Source organism: Buteo buteo, chromosome 7 (assembly GCF_964188355.1).
Source record: "Buteo buteo chromosome 7, bButBut1.hap1.1, whole genome shotgun sequence".
Taxonomy (NCBI): Eukaryota; Metazoa; Chordata; class Aves; order Accipitriformes; family Accipitridae; genus Buteo; species Buteo buteo.
This window is the reverse complement of record NC_134177.1, coordinates 16,670,670-16,695,734: the sequence shown is the minus strand read 5'-3', so window position 1 is coordinate 16,695,734 and position 25,065 is coordinate 16,670,670. Positions and strand designations below refer to the sequence as shown.

The 25,065-nt window shown below is 39.2% G+C and overlaps 1 protein-coding gene across 5 annotated transcripts in view; it reads right to left on the bottom strand.

Moving 5' to 3' along the window:
* Positions 1-25,065, bottom strand: part of PLOD2 (procollagen-lysine,2-oxoglutarate 5-dioxygenase 2) — a 72,850-nt gene that overhangs the window by 26,935 nt on the left and 20,850 nt on the right. For all 5 annotated transcript variants that reach the window (XR_012650969.1, XM_075031720.1, XM_075031719.1 and 2 more), the window contains exons 2-7: positions 13,196-13,287; positions 11,574-11,710; positions 5,813-5,976; positions 4,551-4,663; positions 2,464-2,527; positions 1,609-1,706 (exon numbers count right to left, since the gene is read on the bottom strand). Coding sequence is in view for 4 of the 5 variants with exons in the window: in XM_075031720.1 (XP_074887821.1) it covers positions 1,609-1,706; positions 2,464-2,527; positions 4,551-4,663; positions 5,813-5,976; positions 11,574-11,710; positions 13,196-13,287 (668 nt within the window). In the remaining variant the exon portion in view is untranslated. The remainder of the gene's footprint in view (positions 1-1,608; positions 1,707-2,463; positions 2,528-4,550; positions 4,664-5,812; positions 5,977-11,573; positions 11,711-13,195; positions 13,288-25,065) is intronic.

The window sequence follows — 25,065 nt, the reverse complement described above, 5'->3', positions numbered from 1 at the left end:
AAACCACTGTACTTGAGGGGGAAAAAAAAAATAAATAAAAACATAACATGTCAGGATAATTTGGTATCCATTTCAAAGAAGTGTCTCTGATGCTATTTATTATCTTCAAACTGAAGAGATTAAATACAAAACAGAAGGTTCTTATAAACAAGAAACTTTTAGTATTTGGAGTTAATTCTGCAAATTACTTTCATGTTAGTTTATTTACTAACTAGTGAAAAATTTTTCCAATCTTATTATACTGTTGTCCTCGTAAACAATAAATTCTACTCTATGTTTAAAACAGAAGAATCTAATCACATTGACAAAATGATACATAGCAAGAGCTTCCTCTTTGTTTTTAAAACTACATCACTACATGCAGAGATTAAGTCTTGTTTAATGTAGCGTAACTCGTGGATTAGTATAAGGAGTTCCCACCTAAACTCCTTGCCCAATCGTATAATACAGTACCTTTCTTTTCATTGGCAAAGCATCAGCAAAGCCAGTGATGATAGATAACTTGAGGATTTAACTGAGGCAAAAATAACTGTAGCAACATGGAAGAAATTGGTCATATATTTCACCACTACTGAATAGTTATAAGCCAAACAGATAATGGCATCATTATATTCACTAATTCCAAAGATGAAATACAGTGCAAAAACTAAGAAGCAGCAGTCATTAGGATATTAATGAGTTTCAAACTTTATTTCATTCTCCTGGGAGGCATTTTTCTGAAAATAAGGAGCTACAGCAAGGAACATGTATTCAGAAGAACTTAGAAAGTAGCCATGCCCAATCCTTCAGCCAACAGAGGCTATTAGAAATGATACACCTTTACACTTCTTTGCTGTATAACAAAAAAATGCAACTACCATATGACCAAAACGAAGCCATTTCTCTCAGAGAAACTGTGCCAGGCCCTCTGGACCACTGAATCCACACACATGGACAGAATCTGCCAAACCAGCTGCTTCACAGGGCAGACAGTGCTCTACCATGAACCCAAAGTTCTTGAGCCACAGGTACATTGCAGGCAGTGATCAATGACACTGAAGATGCAACAACAAAAGCCAGCCATGCACGTGTGTGTATATATACACACACACATGCACACTTATGGACATACATACACATACATATTTTTGTCTATATACAATAATTTTTTTTATATATGTGTATACAAACACACACCACAGTCTGCAGTAGGATCAGATGTGTTACTGTTTTGTACCCCAGTCTGATGACTCTTGGTCTGATTTTTCTCCCCCTGAAAACCTATTCTTCTGATTACCATTTAATAACCAGATAGACGTTCTTTGCTAGCTTCAAGAACTGTTTTGTGATAGTGAACAAATTAACATAAGCTTAACTGGTTCTAATATCCCGTGCTACAATGAATTAGGGAGCAGATGAGTTGTTTCAGCAGCAATATCAAGTTACAGTGACAGCAGAATAACATGATGGAGCGAGCTATTAGAATTTTTTTTTTTAATCCTTGCAATTCTTTATTAACTTTAATTGGAAATGAGCAGTGGTAGTGTGCTATGACTGTTTCAGACTCTTCCACCATTGTTTTTGCCTCAGTTGAAAATGCTATCTTTGCACAATAATAAAAACACTCACTTTAGTTGGACCATTTCCATGAACAGTGATTGGTAGTGTATCGTACACTGAATTCCTTGCTCTTACTTTTCCCTCTTCAAATTTCAAAAGGACTTCATCTGCAAATCAACAAAGATCATACAGTAATAACACTTTATAAATAAAAGCTAAAATTATTTAAGTTCTTGCTGATACAATATACCTTGCTGTTGCTATCACTGTCAGTGTTATTTATTTGGAAGCTTTTGTTCATTTTTTTTAACCAGACCTTGAATTCTAAGCTCTTTATGCTAAATAAGGTTACATCAAGCTCCAGAGTTTGCCATCAGCAGCCTTCAGTATCTGAATAAAATCCACTTTAAACTAATTTTGTGCAAATGGTATTTGTAGAGAAATCTTAGTTACTTCAGATATGATTTGACTATAAAAAGTTGTTCTGTAATTGGAGGTTAAAGGTAAGAAAGTAAGTTTGCACAGATGCCATGTTGGATAAAGGAAATTCTACATTATTCCACGCTCCATTTCATTATGTGTAGCCATTTGCTTAAGAACATCTAAAATGCAATTTTAATTACCAATCTTACTCCTGCCATTAAGTTTGTGAAAGGCAGATGGAAAAATGGTTCTTAACTTTGTGTTTATTGCTAACTTCATTTATTGAAAACTATTTTTTCTATTTTAAATGAAATAATTTATCACTGGGAGAAATCAATTAATATTAAATCCAAAAGACCTGTAACTAATCTGGTAATCAGGTTTACCCATCCAAATATTTCTTTAAAACAAGCTTATGTTTAGGGAACTATATCCAGCATTAAGCAAAGAAAGTGTTAATAACAGTTAATAAAACACACAACATACAGATCATACACTTACCAACAGCTCCATTTAGGGTCTGAAAAATTGTACATTTGTGGTCCAAAGTAATGTTAATGCGTTCCTGAAATAAAAGTACCAAAGATGTTGAGGCATTCTAAGAGCCAATGTTTTTATGGAAATGTTGCAGTTATACTGCAGTGGCAGCAAATAATCAGGCAAAACTACTCTACATGTTCAGCACTCCAATGTAATTCTTAATTTTATATTGTTAAGTTTTTCTATATTCCTGAGTTGTGCAGTTTTATATATGCAAAAACTTTACCTAAATTTGAAGGTTAAAGGTCATAACTCCCCAAAGAAACTACAATTTGGTAGTATAAGCCAAAGAAAATTTGTCTTATCTTAAAAAAATTTAAGTAGTCTTGGCCAAGCAACAAAATATACTGCATTTCACAGTCTCAAAAATATGAAAGACAAATTTAAGTATCATGTCAGAAAAGAAAACACCACTAGTTTTAAAACATGTTCCTAATATTGTAGTATTAAATAAGAATCTAGGTAGGATTAAAGTACCTTGTTTTGAAGTTTTAACATGTTGATCAAAGTATGTAACCTTTAAAACACACTTAAAAACCCTTGTACAGATAACATACTCTGTTTTGGTGTTCCAAGATTTTGTTATGTGTTTTACAACATTGGACATTGCCATGCAGAGAATTAGTGCTAATGTATAGTACAGTATCCCAAGCTAAGTGCCATGAAGGCATTTTGAATCACAGTGCAGTAGTGCACTGTGCAGAAGTACACATTTTTTTGTCTAGAGGACAACCTGTTTAGACAGCTAATTATATTACTTCTGACTTTGCTGCAGAGTCAGCTTTAATGTCTCTACACCCTGTCCTTTCAATAGCGTATCTAGCATCTGACTTAACTTGCATAAAATCAATTTAAACATTAAGGGCTGGAAGGAATGTCCTCTGAGGAGCGGTTAAGGTCTTTCAGCTTGTCTAGTTTGGAGAAAAGGAGGCTGAGGGGAGACCGCATTGCTCTCTACAGCTTCCTGAGGAGGGGAACTGGAGAGGGAGGTGCTGATCTCTTCTTGGTATCCAGTGCCAGGACACATGGGAATGGTTCAAAGCTGCGCCAGGGGAGGTTTAGACTGGACATTAGGAAGCATTTCTTTACCAAGAGGGCAGTCAAACACTGGAAAGGCTTCCTAGAGAGGTGGTCGATGCCCCAAGCCTGTCAAGTGTTTAAGAGGCATTTGGACAATGCCCTTAATAACATGCTTTAACTTTTGGTCAGCCCTGTATTGGTCAGGCAGCTGGACTACATGATCATTGTAGGTCCCTTCCAACTGAAATATTCTATTCTATTCTACTCTATTTCTGTACCTGTATCTAAACATGCCTGATGTTTCAGGCATAACTTAATGGAAGAACATACATGTATTTCAGAAACTTCACATCTGCCTTAAGCATACAAATGCTCAAAATCAACCTCAAAATTCTGCAATATCAGTTTCTAAAAGTCTTTTTGCATCAATACATTGTTAACTTTCCTTAGCCCTCTTTTTCCAGCATCAGGGCCATGCCTCTGACATCTATCATGCTTTAATGCTGCTACTCAGCAGAGAACTTTGTTAAGCTAGGGCATGGAGAGGTCTTCACCCAAAATTTATGATGCAGCTTTATTGAACATATCTGCACAAAACGCTGAAGAGTCAGAGGCAGCTGCAGGCAGGATCTGAAACGGCAGCAAGCCAAAATATAAAACACTGGATCAGCAAGTAGTTCAGTGACACCCTGGAAAAATGCCACATTCTTGAGCGTCAAACTGCCAAGTACATGGGACCCTCATTGAGATGAATGTGTCCGATCATATACCTCAGAGCTATTATTTCTAACAACGAAGCACAACCTGTCTGGATCTGCAGACAGCCTGAAATAATATATCAAGTCATGACCCTTTGGAAGCCTGTTCATCACTCCAACAGTAGGAACCTCTGCAGAACAAACACAAGTGTCAACATGGCACTCAGGAATAAAGAGACAGTATTCCTTTTATTTTTATCTCCCGATGTTTTATGAGGAGCAGCATGTTGCTTCAAGCAGAAAGAAATGAGAAAGCCAGTCACTACCTACCCTTGCCAATGGGTCAACATAGATTTTGGTGTAAAACAGCTGGTCATCATCATTATCCTGCAGATCCCATTCCTGCACAATACGATTTATATATGGAGCATAACCAATAAATCCTGCAATATTACATACACATAAGTTATTTCCATAAAAAGCACTACTCTGCCAATGCTGTCCACCAGTCAGGGACTTCATTCTGACTGTCTGGTGCCAGCAAAGGAAAAGTATGAAATTCCTACAACTTGGCTCAAAATCCAGTTTTCTTCCTGTGATATGTACCAGTTCTGTTCTAAAGAGTTCAGAATTAAGGGCTATTTTATATTAATGCTGTTTTAAGGGGAAAAATAGGAAACAGAGATCTGTTTAATATGGTCCCAAGAACTCCAAAGCATGAGATTAGACTACTACTGTTCCCAAGAAGCCCATCTGTGGCAAAAGTTTCATTTTCATTAATCGCTTCTTGCTGGCAGAAAAGCCTGAATCTAGTACTGCCAGAACTACAAAAAGAATTCAACTCAAAACCAATATATGTTATGTTTAAGCCAGAACAAAAAAAAAAGATAGGGCAGATAGGTGAGGGAAAGGAACGAGGACACTCCCAGATCTGCACGCTGCCCAGCACCATGTACCTAGGAGAAGTGACATACTGTGGTCTGTAGCAGTTAAACACTATCAGTGTCAGTGCATGTATTAATCAACTGCAAAATTATTACCAAAGCTGACATTTAAAGGCGGATTCCAGAATTAACATGTCATTGAGATTAACAGGAGTAACTCACACTTTTCTTGCAATGAACAGCCTAAGCCACACTGACCGGGTCAGGCAGAGTTACCAGCACATCTACACTGTCAGTCAGGAAATTCTGTGACCCAGCTAAACTGTGCCTATAAACAGCATGTACTGCTTTGGCTGGGCTTGTACACTAGATTGTTTCTGAAGTAGATTCAATCATGGCACTTGGGTCATCCCTGTACAGTGTTTCATTGCAAGGCACAGTTGCTTGCCAAGCTGCTACTTTATTTACCTGCTTTTCACAAGTTACTGCCAACAAACACTATGTAAGTTTGAATTAAAACTATTCTTGAGCACAGAACAGGAGCTATTCAAGTTGGGAGGGAGAGGGGAAGAAGAAGACAGCAAATCCAGTCCTCCATTTTATATTTGGGGAATTCGGAACAGTTTCACATACAAATACATGAAACAGTTAACAGAAGTGAGTCATATTCAAGTTTAGGAGTAAAATATGTTCAAGAATCACACTTGCCTCCTGAGTTCAGGAATCGTTTTCCACTCTTGACAACAGGATACTTGTCAGCTAACCTTTTATCTGGCCAAATTAGTCCATCTGCTGCAAACACCACTTTATGATTAGTTTCCTGAAACTTCTTTAGCAGTTCGTCAGGGCCCCCCGCAAAGATAACATCATAGCTGAAAATAAAGAAAAGATATCCATTAGATTAATTTTAATGCTTTTGTGTTGAAAACAACAAGTGGTTGGACTATTCAAATTTTAAAAATCATACAGACAGCCCTTTTATTCTGAAAAAATGATTTATTAAATTGTGTTTTACCACCATGTAAAAATCCTACACCCTTTTAGAAGAAAAACTTCAATCAATACTATTTATCCAATACAGTTTCCCCTTCTATTTACATTAATTCTTTTTAGCCTTCCACATTTTGGACATTCTTTTTCCTTCAGATTTTGTCTACTTGAAATTGATTTTCACATTTCATATATTTTGAGTAAAAAATATATTTTCCACTTTAGAAAACTGTTTATGTGTTTAAGAACAGCAACAACAAAAAAATCAAAACTTAGCAGATGAAATAGTGTAGGACTGAAGGATGACTTAGGTGACTTTCACTGCAAAACTTTAGATGTTCTTGTTCCAAAACACAACAGCACTGACTTTCTTCTGAAAAGTCTTATCAAGAATATACTTAGATATTTCTCAGTAGAGTGTAGTTGCCCATGAACTTAAACTGTGTTGCATCCTGACAATATATAGATTTCTCCTTCAACCTCTTTAATGTGCTGAAGACTTCAGAAGGCTCTAAACTTCACAGTAACTATTTATGAAAAACTTTACCTGTCTTTATGTGTTCATCAGATTTGACTCCCAACTCCTACTGAGAACAAAGACCTAAAGCTGGAGGGTTCATCTCTAAGGGTTCATCTCTGAGGGTTACCCACAGCCAAAGGTCAACAGTACCCCAAAACAGAAAGAAACATGCATGTGTTTGGCAAAGGTCATGTAAGAGTGTAGTATCCCAAGCCTATTGGTTTCTTGTTGTTGAACCATATCAAAATCAATGTCTCTGGAAAAAAACCCAAACAACCCAAAACCTCAAAATATGTATAAATGATTAAATTATTCACAGTATAGGGTTCCTTTGTTAGTACTTGAGATCTACATATAAATGTGCAAACCACTTCAAGGTTCATTTTACACAGCATGAAACCATAACACAGTAATATTGGAATCATGTCATAGATTAGTCTCTGGCTGAAAAAGCAGAATATTTGGATTTAATGGCAGCATCTCAGCCTTACAGCTTCCTCATATGAATGCAAGTATATTCTTATTCCACACATCTATCTTAGTAACTGAAAATCATCAGCCCTGATATAGGGCAAAGGAATGGTACAGCAAGATTTTGTTCCTGCAAAGTCTTTTAGCTGGGCTAAGAAGGACAGCAGTACTCCCACCTGCAGTACAGAGAAATTTTTGCATTGCAATGTATTACCCAGCAATAGTGCCAACAGATCAACCATTACTGACTTCTAGTACTTCTTTATTACTGTTCTGAAATTATTTAAAATGTCTTTTCTTCAAAGGGGATTTCACGCAATTGGCCTAAGAGAACTGAACAACAGCTGGCTTACAAATGCAAAAGAGAAGATTTCTACCGCAGAGCAAAGTATGAACCCTGGAGAGGAAGTGTGTTATGTAGTCTATATAAAGTAAGCGGGTTTCTGAAAACTCTCACTGTTTTGTTTTTCTGTAACTTTGGCAGAAGAATGTATGAAAAAAACATTGTACATTTTGGAGTTGCCCCAGTTTTGCGAAAACTGCCTGTTTCTGCCCAAATATACAGGAATACATTTCCCTCCCTTTTCCTTTCAATTGGTGTAGCCCGATTCAAAGCCAGAATGAGCTTGAAGAACAAGTAAGAAACAGGAGACAAGTTGAAGACAGACAAAAACAGAGATTTGTCTGGGGCTTTAACTTAATAGCTTATGGCAGGCTGTGCTTCTCCTCTTTGATCAGGTTAGTGCTGCTGCTGCAATGACTTACAGCTGTGGGAAGGAACCAAACACCCCTGGAACATTGCTTCCAAGGACTGTCATTCTGTAAAAGAAAGCCAAAGTTGAGCAACATGCTGGGCTAACCAGTGGCTCTGCTTGGAGAAGGGATATGCTACTTAATACAGCACAGTTTATTACACAAAGCACAGCGCAGAGCTGCTAAACTGTATTACCCATTATTGTAAACTTTACACACTAATGGATATTATGCAGGAGTATGAATCCAGCATGGACCTACTTTTTCCACTGATTTTCATGGCCTGCGGTTTTGTCAAGAGGTGACTTATAGCCACCACACCTCCCACTGGGCAGGACCTTCACCAGCCTTCTATCCCTTGATGCCAGTCTTCCCATCAGCTGCTTTATGAGGCTCCTGCTTTTCTCTCCAGGCAACAGGAAAACTTCTAAAGTCAAACTAAAACCTATAAATCCATCATTTGCCTTGCTTACCTGCCATGTCAGATTATGTTCAGTCTATCCGGCACTCAACTCCTACTGTAAGGGAGGATTCACCACTAAGACCATCACAAAATGGGTCCCAGGACTATCCTTGACAGTTTCTACTGTAATTATGGGTGATGCACATAACTTACTTTAAGCGGGGCTTCAAAATTTGACAGGGAAGAAAAAGTGTGGATATATCCAGGAAAAAGCAGGCTGCCTTGGCAAGCTGGAAAAGCTCAGATAGTCTTTTATTTACTCTTCATAAATCCTTCCGATTAAGTAGAAAGCAAGAAGAAAAAAAAAGAAAAAAAAGAAAAAAAAAGAAAAAAAAAAACAAAAACAAAACCCACACCAGAAATTTTCCACAACTCCAATCCCATTTCCTGAAGCTCCCAGATGGCAGATGCTTGGGGCTGGAATCCACCCATCCCTCCTCCTCTTCTGCAGCAGCAAAGCATCCTGTCTACGCAACCAGCGCTCCCAGCAACACAGGGAAACGGCAATGGTGGCTTAGGTCCTCTAGAACAGAATGTGCAATTTTTGTATCCACAACTTTTATAACAACAAGGACTTTTTACTATTGGAGCTGCAGGTTAAGAGCTCCAAATACGCATCTCATCTTATTTAACTGGATTGTTCAGCCACACAGCCATTTTGTCACTTACACTGTATCACACCTTAACTATTTTGAGGTATGTAGAAAATGTAATTACCCCTTACTTTCTTACAAATGTTTAAAAAAACCCCGAAACCTGAGAGGCTTCAAAAGTCTTCCACAATACAAATAGATGGCTGTGGGAGTTCTGGATGAATAGTCACAGCATCAACCATTTTATCCACTCTACACTGGCCATTAGCCAATTCAATCTAAAATGGTCCAAAGTAAACCAGTAGTTAGCTCTTGCAAAAACAAGCCTAATTTAAATAGCGTTCCATCTGCAGGCAAAGCATTTTGCTATCTGCACCTAGACACAAACTGTCCACAGAAGTTCAAACTATTTCAAGAATTGTGAGCCGTATAAAAACTGCTCAAAAAAAAAAAAAGCAAGAAGCTAAGTTTGTTAAGAAAACAGTTCACTAGAAATGATTTGCCTAGTTACAGTAAGTAAACCAGACGTTTCCTTTCCCCACCCCCAAGATTAATATTCCAAATGCTTCATAATGAATATAATGAAAAACACTTGAAAAAGAAAGGAAGTTCACTATATTTGTCTTTTCCAAACTTACGGCTACATTGATAAACATTTAAATTGCAAACCAGGATTCCTGGAAATGAAAAAGCTCATTAGAATTAAAATATAATGCTAGAATCAGTAAACTATTTTTTTCTCCTATCTGGAATCAGTTCCACCAGCTTTAAATCAATATGTAACTGGAATTATGGACCTCAAGAACTTGGGAGGCCTTAAATCCTGGGATTTTTCATAGCAAGAAAGATTATGGCATCTGCACTTCAACACACAGTCCTCTGTATTCTCTCATCCATGCCAGCAGACAGCCTTGAGAGAATAAATTACGTTGGACAAGAATTTGAGCTATACCCAAATCTGATAACAAATTTGCATATTTTACCATATAGGGAGAAAATAGTGATGAATCAGTATAATAAATTTGCAAACAAAGAAATTCAGTGTCAAGTAGCAAACATTTGGGAAACATTTGATTCATCTGAGTGTTTAGCAAAGAACAAAATAATCTCCCAAATTAATCTTAAAAACTTTCAGTTATTGCATGATCAGTAGGACAACACTATGAACAAACATGTAATATATTTACTTTTAGAAACATAGTTTTTCCACTTACCAAATGCAAAACTGACCAAGTCAGTAAGAAAAAAATTCAAAAACTGAACGTGTACCTCCAAACTCTACATTACTTCTACTGTCAATTAAGCATACAAAGAAGATATTTGGCATAAGTTTCCCTTATAAAGCTTGTTCATAAATTGGTTAAAGTGATTCAGACGTGATAAGTAGAAGATAGAGCTAGAAAGCCAACAAGAGGTAAAATTAAAACAGAAAACTGAGTAGCATCTTCACATTTTCTACCAGTTTAATAGTCTACTCCAACTTTCCTAAACTCTTAGACAAAACAACAAATGAACTTTCCAGTAAACACCACTGTCAGACCACTTTCTCTGTCATGATGATGTCTGCTATACAAATCCTGTTGAACCTCTACCTTACAAAAGGATCCCTAAAATTCTTCAGCTGCCAAATTTTTAAAAATAAATAAAAAATAAAAGCAGGTTAAAAGCTGAAAGAAAATTCTGGAGCAGACATTCCAACATGACTCAGTAACAGCAGCACGAACCCATGCACAAACTCTCCAAGCCTGCACTCAGCTACCTCCCCAAGGCTGCCTGTCTGCAACTGGGGCTTCATATCCCTGATTCAAGACTGGGTCCCGTACCGTCCTCATAGCGATTCTTTTAGAGCTGTGCCCCCACTCTGGTTCATGCTAGCATGAAAGAGCTTGGCAGCTGCTGTGAGCTGGATTCTTAGCTGCCCTGACCACTCTCTTGTCATAGGAGCAGAAGATGGGGGGGTGGGGGGGAGCAGAGGGAAGCAATGGAAAAAGCGGGATCTGAACATGTTTGAGCTTCCTGTTCTCTGTGACAGGGAGAAACCAATCTGGCCTCCAGTGAGGATGTTCATGCATAGCTGTGCTATGAGCTGTAGTCTGGCACCTGCAGCAGTACTGCCTCTCCATCCTTCCGTCACACAGGCAGCACAGGCACCAGGGGTATATCTGGCACCAAGACTCCTGTTTCAGTTCTCCAACATGTAAAAGAAGTTCCCCTATTAAGTGCTTTCCGCAGGGGCCCGTTTTCCAACTTCCTCCATATCACTGTTACTTCATGGAACAAGATCATGCTCTGGTCCCTACTGGCCACTTTATTTCTGGAGCTGCTTTTGCTCCCCCCCCATTCCACACTCCCAGACCGCAGCCACGTCCTGCTCTCACTACAGCTGAGCAGGGAGAGGACAAACACTTGCCTAAAAGCCTGTCAGCTCCCAATAACATTTTTTTACCTCCTCAAGGCAGGAAAACTATGAACAACCCTTTCATCTGTAAATCTGTTAAAAAATAACGCTTACTCCAAGAGCAATCTACTATTCTTATGAATGGAGAAAAACGGAAGCAAACTCTTCTCAAATAAACAGCGAGGGGGAAAAGCAGCATGCAACTTTCAGCACGGCACAGCAGCTACTTTTGCATGCCTACCCAGACTAAAATGTAAAGGCAACAAGCCAGGTTTGCTCACCATTCAACAAACATTACAACCAAGTCCTCTTGATTAGCATAGCTTCCTATGCCTTCTTTCAGCAGTCGAACTTTCTGCCCTCCGCCAATAGAGTTAGGCAGCTCACCACCTTTCCAATCTTCACCTTTTCCAAGTACCTGGAATAAGAAAAAAAAGCACTTTTTGCTAGTACCCCAAAACAGGCTTTTTAAAGCAGACCCTTACTGAAAACAGATGTTAAAGCAGAAGCAACACATTAAAGCATAGCAAGCCAGCATTTCCAGCACCGTAAGTCTTCCATGTCTGAAGCAGCATTCAGCACAATGACATCACTGCAAAAACATGAGACACACATTTCTTAACCAAATAAGAATTGAGCAATTGCCTGCTACCACCATTTATTCAAATGTGTCTCCTTCAGAAAATAAAAGAAAAAAGCTAATAATTGTTTCAAAATTTGTACTAGAAAAACATTCTCAACGAGACCGTTAAAAGTCAATATAATCACTTTAGGAACAGGAGACTTTGGTGGATCAGGGTATTATTAATACAAATGCAAGCTCCAGTCTTTCTGAAGTCCCTCCAGAACACTTTTGTACAAGGAAAGGATAGGTTCCCCGATATACAGCTGGCTGCTAAAATCAACTAAACTCCTCCCTAGCCAAGCACTACAGTGAATTACATCTCAAAAAAAGAAAAAACCCCTTAAACTTTTTGTGGGTTTTGAACATAATGTTTTTGGAACTTATAAAACCTGGAAGAACTACACTGCATGATGTTTTGGACAAATCTGCAAAGCCAATAGACGTATCCAGAGCTCAGGCTTCTCGGGTGCTTTAGTACGGCATTATCATATTAGGAAAGGTTCTCTCAGTCTTCCAAGTTCAGCAGTAGAAGTCAAACTTCAGAGACCCAAATAATTTCCTATTTATAGTGTAGACGCTGTGGTAAGTAAGCAGAAAAATTTCATAATACCATCTGAATTCCTAGATTTTCTCTTGCAGAACCAATTTGTGGGCAAAGTTTAGAAGAAGGTTAGTGCCCTCCCCTTTTCCCAAGATCAACCTCAGTACGTGACATATGTAGATGTGGAACAAGGCAGAAAAGGCTGGCAAGAATGATAGAAACATTTTGTCCTCTCAGACAATTACAGGTTCCTGGGAAACACAGTGAAACTTTCAGTTATGACCCTCCCTGCTTCCCTGCACCAGGGATCCAGCCTTGTTTAAGGAAGAAAGAAACATCCAAAGCCCTCTGAGTGTAGTGCAGCTTCCATAAGTAGTCATGCAAACAAAATCAGCTGCACTGAAAAGCAAGGCTATACGATAAATCATGACAGAACCTGTAAGTGACTGAGGACGCTGATCACAATAGCTACTAATCTGTAGAACAGGTCCTACGGCAGTAGAAAAAGCATGCTCCCATGGTCATTCAGAAGGGGACCAGCCAGTAAGCAACAGGGACGGCAGCAGGGCCACGTGCAAGTGCCTTGCGTTGCCCCCAAGCTCTGTAATTGTTTTACTTTGCCCTAACATGTGGGAAGCTAATGCAACTTCAGTTACTATCACACTGTTTGTCTTAAACATATGTTTAAGTCTTATGTACTGTATAGTATGAATATTTGATATGAAAACATACAATACCTTTACTGTGTAGTTGAAGTGCTTTGCAGTTTGCATGAAACGGTGAAAGCCATCAGTTTCCTTAGTTGCTACAGTAAAAACTAGTAGTTTATCTGAGGGAGAAAAAGAAGGAACATGTTTTAATATGTTTTCAGGCCATAGTTTGTAATGTAAAAATGCACTGAACAGCACTGGATCAGTGGGCTTTATGACTTGCCAGCATCTCATTCAAAAAGAGGAGGCAAATACACTGTCATATTATAGGCATGAGACATTATCAAACAAGAACTACTATGGACAAGGGTGCTGTATTTTAAATTATCCTCAGGAAGAGGAAGCAGAAAAGTCTATCTGCTCTGTAAACAACTAGCTCAAGACACGAAAACAAAGCCAGTATGACTACTGGACAGGAAGGAATCTTCAAAACAAAAACAACATTACTTTTCAGTCTGAGCTAATCCTGTGACCTCTTATCACAGGACTGAATGGTACCAGAGAACTTAACCCAACCTCAGTAACTCCCCTGAAAGCAAGTGGTCTATATTCTCCATATTCTTCATTAAAACGGCGGGGGGACGACAAAAAAACAACAACACAACCATGGAAACCAGATTCCCAACAGGCAACGTTTAGTGCTTTTAAGCCCTTGGGCTGAGACAAAAGAGCAAGGGTTTTGGTTTTTTATTCAGAGCCTCTGTAAATTATAGCAGTGCTAATTTTGCCCTCTTACTGCATGCAGGCAAATGACTGTGCAACCAATTTCCTTTTCATATTGAAGGGCTTTTGACATAGTTCAAATGAGGCCACGAATTCCCACTAAACAGCTTCCCAATTAAACTACTGAACAACATTCAGCACCCTATGCAACATGCTGCATAATCGAGGTACATAATTCAAAGCTACGAGGAAGACAGTACCTCTATCCAACATCAAGTATTTAATCAGACCAGCCTGGATCCCAGAGCACGTTGCAGTTCCTCAATTTGGTCTGACTTCAAGCAACAGCTGCACTCTAAACAGAGCCCATGAGATCAATCCTTACAAGGAAGTAAAATTAATTGCCTCTAATGAGCATTCCAGACACAGCGCCTGTTGTTGCTTCACTTTCCCAAAAAATATCCTCCCGGTTTATCTTCGAGCACAGTAACATGTGCTAGAAGTGGCTGCTGTGAAAAACATTCCTATTAACCCTTCAGCCTTGTCCACCACCACAGACTTAGCAGCCCTCAGACACCCAAGATGTCATCCTGAGTGTATTCAAATCAATCACTGCTTGCCATTTTGTTTTATTTGACACCAGCAAAATTAACACACAAGATGATGATCTGCTTCCCACTTTGTAGAAGAAATGCACCTTGCAAGTTACTCATGTGATGCTCTGCAGCCAAGTACCAGGGTACTTCAAGTACACCTCTGCTCAGTCAAGCAAAAATACCTGTAGAAGCAGAGACATATCTTAACATAATCTGCATTATGTTGCAGGGCAACATAAAAAAACACTTGTTCCAATGAAATTGAAGTCTGTCTAAAATAGCCACAGCAGGCAAACTATGGAGACTAGTCTCAGGAGCCACTCATATTTTTTCCACTGAAATAAGGCTTAGATTCAGCCCTAGTCAACAGGTCACTTCCAAGAACACTCCAACCAGGTCAGACAGTGGTCTGACTAGTCCATCCTCAACAGCAGCTGTAACAGCATACATGAGGAAGAGCAAGGATAAGACAAGCATGTAAGACGCTTTTTCTGCTTTTTCTACCAGTCTCAGTTTACAGCTTTTCCTGACCTGGATGGGGTTTCCGTATATTCCAAAACACTCGGTCCACTTAATGACCTTGCTCTTACCTAGTCACTCCTTGAACCGATGTAACCTTTAAGCAGTGACAGCACCATGTGCCCAGTACCTACTCCAGAAAAAACAATGTTCTGTGCCTTGAGCGGGGCTCATACAGCTTTTATCTGACACTGCCCAAATTCTTCAGCTACAAACATCGCTACCTGTACTCCCCACTACACCCAATTTTGCATATTTCTCTCACATCTGCCATAGATATTTTTTGGGGGGGGGGCAGACAACAGAGCAGTGCTCCTTGTCCTCAACACTCCTAGTGAAGATTTTAACTGCTGGCGCTACTGAACCAGACTGACACTCCTGCAATACAATACACAGCAAAGAAGAAACTGGAAATAGTTGAAATGCTTCCATCAACTCAACTTGAACACCCAAAAACTTTGGGAAGACAGTTTTCACAGATTAATTGCTCCATCTTTTTCCCACTTAAGTGCTAGCAGCCTTTTGCAGGCAAGAATCAGAAGAACCCATGAGTCCATCTCAGAATGGCAGGAGGACCTCCACAGAGGATTCCAGTGCAATGCATTCACAGATGCACTGACTCACAGACAAACACAGCAATAATGGTTCAATACCTTCAAAATCGTTTATTCTAAAGGTCATGCAGTCTAAAGTAATTCTACAGGAGTCACCACAGAATGAATAAAGAACGTATCTTAGACTATGACTAAAACAGAACTGAAGACACAGGACAGGATTTTTCTCTATGGAACAGATTAAGTTATGATTAACTTTTGTTCAAGCACTGCCTTTTCAAATTAGAGGGAACTGGAAAAAATCTGATCATACCAGACTGCACCACCAAGCCAAGTGAATCCATTATTGAGAGTTTCCTAGGTGACCAGTCAAGCACTGACTATAACCGTGGAATTTGGTTTCAAATAGACATATTTCACACCTACCCCTTCCTGAGGAATGCTAACAGCAAGGATTTCAAAAATCTGTACTTGACAACATGATGTAAATGACAAAATGTGGGCGGCATCAGATTCCTCCCATAGTCACTAAGTAAAAGAAAGTATTAAATCAATGTACAAGTACAGTTTGGGAAGCAAAAAATAATCTCCTGTTCTTTATGAGATATTGTTACTCTCCTTTAATGGAACCCACAATAATTCCACCCACACATTGTTCATGGATTTCAAGAATCACTATGGAGCCCTGGCATGTTACTTGAGTTCTATGGAATAGGAGGAAAGAGAATGACGTGCTAAATCATAAGGGATTTTAACCAATCTATATAAAACAGAGAAAGCTGAGCAGACAAATAATGCAGTTTATATTGACATGAAACTGCAAAAGAACCTGTATTATACTCACAGCCAATGAAGTAATCTAAGTAGGCTACCTGAGTTAGGTTTGCAAACAGTCACAGAACAACAGGAAGCTGTTTTTATAAAGGTATTATTCACATTGGAAATGTTTTCTTTTTAGCATACGTCCCAATGGTCAGTTTTTTAAAATTACAGATGAAGAGGTTTAAAAGGCTTTATTTCCATGTCTCTGCTGCACCACAGAATTTTAGGTGCATGTGGTACTTAAATAATTTTTAAGTGCAGCAGAAGTGTAATTATAGCATTTAGAGTCCATTTAGAATTATAGTTTCTTTATAGACTTCTTAGTCTTTGTTGGGGTGGGGTTGTTTGGGGTTTGGGGGGGGGTGGGGGGGTGTGGGAGTTGTTTGGTTTTTTGTTTTGTTTTGGGGGTTTTTTTGTGGGTTGGTTGGTTGGTTGAAAGTAATCTGTGTCTGACCAAAGAGCAGAGAAACATGCTTTTATTCTGTCTATAGTGTGTATGGACAGACAATGCAAAGTGCATTAAATGATAGCTACCTTGGCACATTACAGAGGGTATTATTAACCAAATGAGGAAAGCAGCACCATTCTCTTCTAGCTATTAAGACATTACAAAAATATTAATGTTACTCCCGTAGGCTACTGTGACTTTATTTAGATGTAAGTGGCGACTTGGACCAATTTTACTGGCAGAGTTCCACTAAGTGTAGCATGGGAGATACTTGTTTCTTCCCATGGAAGTGAGTGAAGAGAATGCTTCTGACCACCAAGTACTTCTGCTGATTTCTTTTTAACCTTTTAACTTCATTCACTTTGAAAAATCTACTCCTCGTTTGCTACATTTAGGTACAACAATCTCTTAGAACACCCGTCCCATTTGTGTCTAGTAACACAAATACGAAGTGACTTTCGCGAACTCACCGGAGTGTCAATGTGCAAGTACAATACAGATCCCAGGGGAATAAGTTTATCCAAGCGCCTTTTCCATTTCAGCATGTGCTCAGCTACATCGGTTTTAGCTGCAGCCACCCACGGGGTCCCTGCTGCGCGGAGCAGGTTTGGTACCACGAAGAGCCCTGCCGGTGCAGAGGTTCAATGCGGCACCAGAGCCTTTACCACAGGCTGAGTCACATGCAAATGTCGCCCTGAGAGGTTGAGTGACTGGTCCAGAGTCCCCAGCAGCATCGCTGTGCCAGCTCTAGGGCTCCAACTGCGCGATGAAGACCTAGGCGTAGCAGCAGAAAGCTGTCTGCAATTACTCAGACCCCAAGTTACCACTGTGGCCCAGCACACCCCAGCGAGCGAGCCGCAAAATTCTCAGTCTTTGCAAAAACCCCAAGATGAATTCTAGCAGCAGCTAGACTCTTCCTGCTTCATCAGCCACTTTGGCACAAACCCCTGCTCTGCTCTGCCCTCCACCTACACGCCTACCCTAAGGAGCTCTGCCGTATGGTCTTACATATAGACTTGAGCTATCCAGTTTCTTAATCTGACTATCCCCCTCACACGAGGGGACAAACACACGCTCAGTAATATTTTCCAACAAACAGTAACACCATCCTCAAGCTGCAAACATATACAAAACCAAGCACACAGCAGGCGGTCGCAGCCCTCCACGCTTGCAGGGTACTGGGACGCCGCAGAGGGCACGGGCTGCCCGGCAGGGCTGGGCTCCCCTGGCACGCAGCCTGCCTGAGGCATCTTGGCAGTCACTGGAGGGGATTACCAAACTTGGCATTTATTTCCACAAGTGAAGTCAGTTTGTGTAAAAAGGAAATGCAAACCCTATACTGAAGTTCAACAGGAAGGCATGAAAAAAAAAAAATATCTATAGAGCTTCATGCCATGTTTGAGGGTGCTGAAGTTACTAGAGTGCAATTATTCCAGACAGCTTTCCAATAGTTACATTCACAAAACAGGTGTTTTGTTTCGTAAACAAGCCTGAGAGAGCACGCATTTGGCCAAGACAAGTATATCCAGTGACAAACAGAATCCATTTTTACATGCAAATGAGGAAACCCTTCAGCACTCGAGTTGTGAAAACCAACACTGCATATAGAGCACATGCAGTGTATTAGGAAATCCAGTGGAAGTTTATCAAAACATCTCACTCTTTTACTCAATCTTTTGTGCTGCTATCATCAGGGATCTGACAGTATTATAAATATTTATTTCCAGAAATAAGAACTATAAACCAGAGCCTTTGTCTTCAGTGAATTGCCTGGCAAGGTCTCAGCCAGGAATTGCCATGGCAGGAGTGCTTTAAGTAGCAGTGACCTCTATCCTTGTACTTTGGCAAAGAAGTACGCAAAGAACTGTGGTCATTCCTCGCACACCCACGTGGTTCTTATTTATCTTGAATGAACGTTGACAGAGATTACTATATAATTTCTACCAGGGGTTGCGGACACTAGTACAGTAGCTTCAGAGCAGCCAAAACTGAGGATATTGCTCACAGCCACATGGGAGCTGACATTTAGTCCTTGGATTCAAGTACCGTGCACTTCTCTGGAGTAGGAGTGAGCTGTAAGATCAAAGGACATCTGTGCGTGGTACCAGATTATGCCATTAAAATCTATCTCTATCTTTAAAACCAGTGGCTTATAATGGTAAACAAATGATGTTTGGTTCCTAGAATACAGTTTTATCCATGTTCTAGTGTCTACATAAAACACAGTCTACTTTCCCATTTGCAGATTACATCCCACCCAGAACTGCTCAACAGAGTAACAACTGTGCATCAACCTCTCCATTAAATTAGCAAAGAGATGTACAATTGCAAAATAATTCACCAAAGGTTTCCAGCAAGCAAATAAACAAATTGCTAGAGATCATGGAAAAAGCTTGGGAACTGGAAGCATACTAGGAACACCTCTGTGGATTTAATAAAAAAAATTTAAAAAAATACATACACGCTGCCAAAGAAAGGTCAAGTGGTAACCTTGGCAGTGATCTGCATGACCTTAATCTAAGACATATGCTGGGCAGACACCTGGAAGAGAAGATGGATGAGATGGATACCTGGAAAAGGCACATGGACACATCCAAGCCCATTAATAAAACTATGTAATTATGCCTATTATTATTATGTCTCCCACATCTCTGGAGATGTGGGAGACCAATGGTACAGTTTCACACAAAAACAAACAAACAAAAAAAACACCAACAAACAAAAAAACAACCAACCCACAGACTGGATTTAGCTTGCCTTTACACCACATAGGAGCATGCTTCTCCATCACTGGAGAGATGCACTAAAGCACAACACAACTGAAAAAGTGTTTTCAGCCTGGATTCCTCTCATCACACTTCAAGAGCAAGCTGAACTGAGAAGTAGCTGTCAGAGTGGCAGTAAACAGCCCCAACTAACTGCAGACTTCTGATTGCACTTCTGCTACTATTTATTGTTTCCACAGATCAACTGTTGAAAAAAGAAAGAAAATAAAAGGGGGAAAAAAGCTGTTTGGTTTTGGATTAAAGTTTTCAGTATGCCTGTTTATTTCCAAGGCAGGCAACCTACCCCCATGTATAATCTTCTCAAATTTATGAGTCCTGACTTGCTACTTTCACTTCCAACTTCTGTACTCAGCCAGTAATGAGAAGGTCAACTAGAGGAATTGTCCTCAACAAGTTCTACTTCCCTTCCTTCTGCACCTCACCTAAAGCACATAGTCCATCAACAAAATCCATGTTCTGAGTCTTTTACAGTAGTTCAAGTTAGAAACAAAACGTAATTAGCAGTTTCCTTGCCACTCCGCTCCCCTAAAAGGGGAATATTTCTGTGCCTGGAAGAGAAATCACAGTCCTCAGCTCTGCCCTCAGCATAGCTGCTTGCACACCAGAAGCTCCTGGTGGGTACTTTCCAGCATGTCACCAGCCCTGTTTGGAGAACATGCTGTTTTAATATCATTGCCCTGATAAGCTATTGAGTACAACACGTTTGAATTAGCAAATAAAAGGATAATAGTGCGGGCTGAGCTGTGTGCAGGTCAGCTTACAGTATGGGAAGGCATGATCCATAACTGGGATTCAAGATCTAGAGCTGCTCATAACTTCATGATAAAACTGGTTAATTTTGGAAAAATAAAACTTTAAACACTATTTATAAATACAGTGTCGCTATACAACTAATCTCCCTTAATTTTTCTAACAGATGAGTTATATTGCTGGAAGATATCCTGGAAAATGTAAAATACTCTACAATATCTTCTGAACAAGACAAAACTTACTGAGATCAAAAAAGATGGCTGATATAAAGCCTGTTGGAAAATATCTTTAGAGGCTCAGTTGCTGTTTCCTCCATAAAACTGAATAACGTAACAGTCTGAGTTCCCAATTAATTGCAAAACTGTGAAAGAGCTTTTAAAGAGAATACGGCACAAGGTTTAAGCCCACAATAGTAAAGAAAGCATTCAAAAAACTGAAATGGATCATTGGGCTACACAATATTGTATGGAGTCAATACAGTCATGATAACCAATTCTCTTCCCATGCAGTTTTGATGACTTTACTAAAACCAATTCATCCATATGCTTCCAAGCCCTGTTGAAGCTCTGCAGATAGCTAGAGGGTCACCGATGGTACCAACAGCAACTTCCCTTTCCTATTTATATGGACTCAGACCATATGTTCAAAACCCAAAGAACTATTAAGCCAACTAAAAAGTTGAAACATCAAGGAGCACTTTCAAAATCCAGATTTTTAGCAAAATACAATCTTCCACTTATCACTCAAGAAGGCAATACTAGACTCCTTAAAAAGAAATATATTTTTTTTCCCTATAAATAGGAGTTACAGCCTAAACTTAAGTTTCTACATCAAATAAAGCTTTTGCAAACCAGCATACTCTGAAAAGATGTCAAACAGCTGGAGACAGGAGAAACCCATCATATGCAACATAATCAAGATTGTAAATTATACCTACATACATATACTAGGTTAATGTAATCCAGCAGCAAACAAAGAAGATCTTAAGTATACAACGTGAAAAAAAAACAAATTTTAAACATATATATCTACCAGTGTCAGTCTGTATGATATACATACAGTCAAAGAAAGTAGTAAGGCAAAAGAATAATTTCTGGTAAAATAAAATTTTTGGCATAAAGAGGGAAAAGACAGAGCCACCCGACAGCTGTTTATTTTCCCCCAGGATTCTTTAGAAACATGACAATGTGCTGAAATAGCAAAGATAGTCATCTTCTTTTCTCAGGAAAGAAATGTGCATTACACTCCAGGAGGGGGATAGACAACTGGTGCATAAACAATACTACTTCATATTTGGAAGTTCTGGGATTTTTTTAACCTGATCTTTATATTATACAGTAAACTTCTGTTCCACACAGTACACTTTGCTGCATGCTTCCACTCATCCCACAGCTTACTGCTTCCCAGAGAGACAGGCTGGTTTCAAAGTCCATTAACCACAGCCATGATCACCTTGTAAGACTGGATCGTCTGCAATTTAATAGCATGCTTGGATTGCTGTTAAAAAGTATCCTTGAAGGCGAGACAAAATATTCTTGAAAAACTCATGAAAGGTTGGAAAGTAAGATTTAAAATAAAAGATGAAATTAGAATTAACAGATAGCAGGTTAAGAACAGTCATGTGTTGCCAAACACATAGTACATACTGATTTCCTACACCAATGCACATGCTTGTGTGAGAGATGGATTTCTAAGAACCAACGCTTCAAATAAATCTTAAAGGCCTGATTTTGAAGAAGCAGACCTTTCTGTACAGACCTCTTTGCAAGTTTGGTCTGTTTTCCTCTGGATCACAACCCTCCTCTCAATCACTGCACTTCAATACATATATGAATTACTGCAAAATACAAAGAGCGGCACAAACATTATGTCATTTCCAAAAAAGTATGAGATTCTTCTTGGTTAGCTGTTAGCAGACATATACCTTCTCCACTTTAGACCAGACAAATTAAAACAAATAGATGTCTGCCTTTTGATGGTATAAGCATAGTTATTGCAGAACTAATGTAGATACACAGGTATCATCTCTGCTACCACCTGATCCTGTTGCAAATAGTTTATGACCACTACTGGCATTTATGATTATCAGGGACCACTCAATGCATGGGCTGTCCACGGATAATCCTCCCTGTGCTCCTCCAGGTTATTTGTGGACCTTGCTGAAGTTAGAGCAATAGCTATTGGTATCAAAATTCCCAACACTGTCCCGAGCCAGGGAACAGGACTAGTAAAGGCAGAAAGTTTTCAGAAGCTGTCTAGGGAAAGAAATATAGAATGCATAATTTCAGTTTCAGTTACTTTTGAATAGCTGGTACTGTTGCAACTTCCTTAGCCACTGTAAGTGTTGCCTCTTACATGGTTCTCCCTCTTCTCATGTGTTTTAGAGGAACAAAGCAGCTAGAAAGTTAGCAGAAATGCATGCTTATACTAAGCAAGGGCTGCTCTGAATTTTCTCATAATATAGAATTTATGCTAGATTAGCACTTGCTAACACACAGCCCCTGGACAGGACACTAAAATTTTCTTCTTTATATTTTTTTTCTGTTCTACTAACTGAATCCAAACTGAAGTTTTCCAAGACTTAGAAAGAGACTTATCATTCAAGAGTACCATAATTGTTAAACACCATCTGCAATCTACATCCATTTATGAAGAGGTGAACAGCGCTACAGCAACTGTGCATTTCAGAATCTAAGGTTTGTTATGAAAACACTGAAGATTTCTCATGCAAAGAAAGTATCTCATGCTTTAATTCACAACCCACTGAGATGCAAACAGGCATTTCCCTCTTCCATGCATACTGACTCAAAACAGCAAGCCTGCTGAGCTGCTGCTTACTGCCTGTCTTTTAGCACATCATTTCTGATGTCACATACATACAGCATCTAAAATGTTTACATGGAAATGATCAACTGTTGAATAGATCCAGTTCTAAAAAAAATTTAAAAAATTAAAAAAACACCACCCACAGACTGTATCTCTAACTATTTTTCTGTATATCTATATATGCATACATACACTTTCAGACAAAGATCATTGATTACTCCCAGTATTAATACACAACTGATTTCAGAAAACATTTGAAAGCTGATTCTGTCTCGGCTCTTAATTTACTTTCTTTTAATTTAGTCGTATTGAATATACGGTCAACAAGAGCTCATTAAGACCTGTATGTGCACTCATCAATCAACCGTGTCAGTCCTGGGTATAGCGGTGGCCAGTGCTCAGGCTCGCATTCATTGTAATGCAAGATTTCCTCATTTTCTAGCTGAACAAAACCAGATACAAACAGCAGTAGTTTTTCCATCAGCTTCAATGGACTTGGATGAGACCCTGTTTACTGAATCAGTTATTCTGTAGTAAAGCTTCTGTAGTGAAGATAAGACACATTCCTTAGCTCCCAGATAAGAAAAAAATTAGAATCAACTGTTTGTAAATTACATCATTGCCATGCATGAAGCAACTCCTCCAATAAGAGCTGCCTAACATCCTGACAAGCAGGGAACAGATAGGTTACAGCTGTTTATTAGTGCCCAGATAGCAATCAAACCACAAAAATCTTCTTGAGTGGAAGTGGATGGAGTCATGGCACACGCTGGGTCTTGCTTGAACATGCCGACTGGATCACCCTGCTATAAACTGTCAACGGGGCTGTGCAGCTGAGAGCAGGACACAATTAACATCAGCTGTCTAAGTGAGAAAGTTTACTCAGCTTCTGCCTTTTCGTAGCCTTGCCCTCACTGTCTCTCATAAACATGCATCTAGAGAAGAGCATGCTTCTTCTTAAGCCCTTGTTTAGCAAATCCAGCTGTTTAAACAGAAGCAGTCACACACAGCACCAGGCATTGTTAAAGTCCATTCTCCAAAGCTAATCAATCCATCAATGAAACTCAGCAATTAAGATCTGCAGCAACAGTTTCTCCTTAGACTAGTCTTTGCTTAAAAAATAAAAATAAAAATTAAAAAAAAAGAGAGAGAAATTGGAACTGGGACTTGAGCCATCCCAAAGACACGTAACTCTCCTTCATGCCTGCGCTGTGGTTCCTGTTGTCAGTGAACGCTACCACCCTGATTAGTCAGTTCATTTGAAAAAGATGCCCTACAGCTTCACATCTGGCCCTACGTCCAGATACTGGACACGTAAAATTCTGCAAACAGAAACACAGGCCATGCAACCCTGGAAAGAGAAAAAACCCATACTTTTCAAAGACCCCTTTTCTGTGTGAACAAGCAACTTTAACTCCACAGTTGTGAGATACAGGTAGTGCCCTGCCTCAAACAACTCAGTCCTCCAAATCATGAAAGAGCACCAAAAACATCTGTCCTACTTCTGACACATGACACCATGGCATGTCACATATGACATATATTTAAACATGCTTTTAACATCAAAAACTTGACCCAGCAACTTCAGTTATTGAATTTATGGGCCTGGTCCTGATCTAACACGTGTACAATTGCTTTAGAGTGATCTAAAAGAGAATTAGTAAACTGTTTACGAGGACAGCCTAACAAGACTTTTGCTGTATTAAAGTTTCATGTGAACTACAAAACTAAACAATCCTTTTTTTTTCAGAAAAAAAGTAAAAAAAATTACAAAAGCAAATCTATCAGATACTGATTATTTTCTGCACAGCTGATTTCAGCGAGAACCCCTAATGGGCTCATTCAGTACATTAACACTTAGACCCACAGGTACAGAATTAATTCTCAGAGGAGTGGCACTTAAATGCCAAACCTATTTTTGTTTAGCATTTTG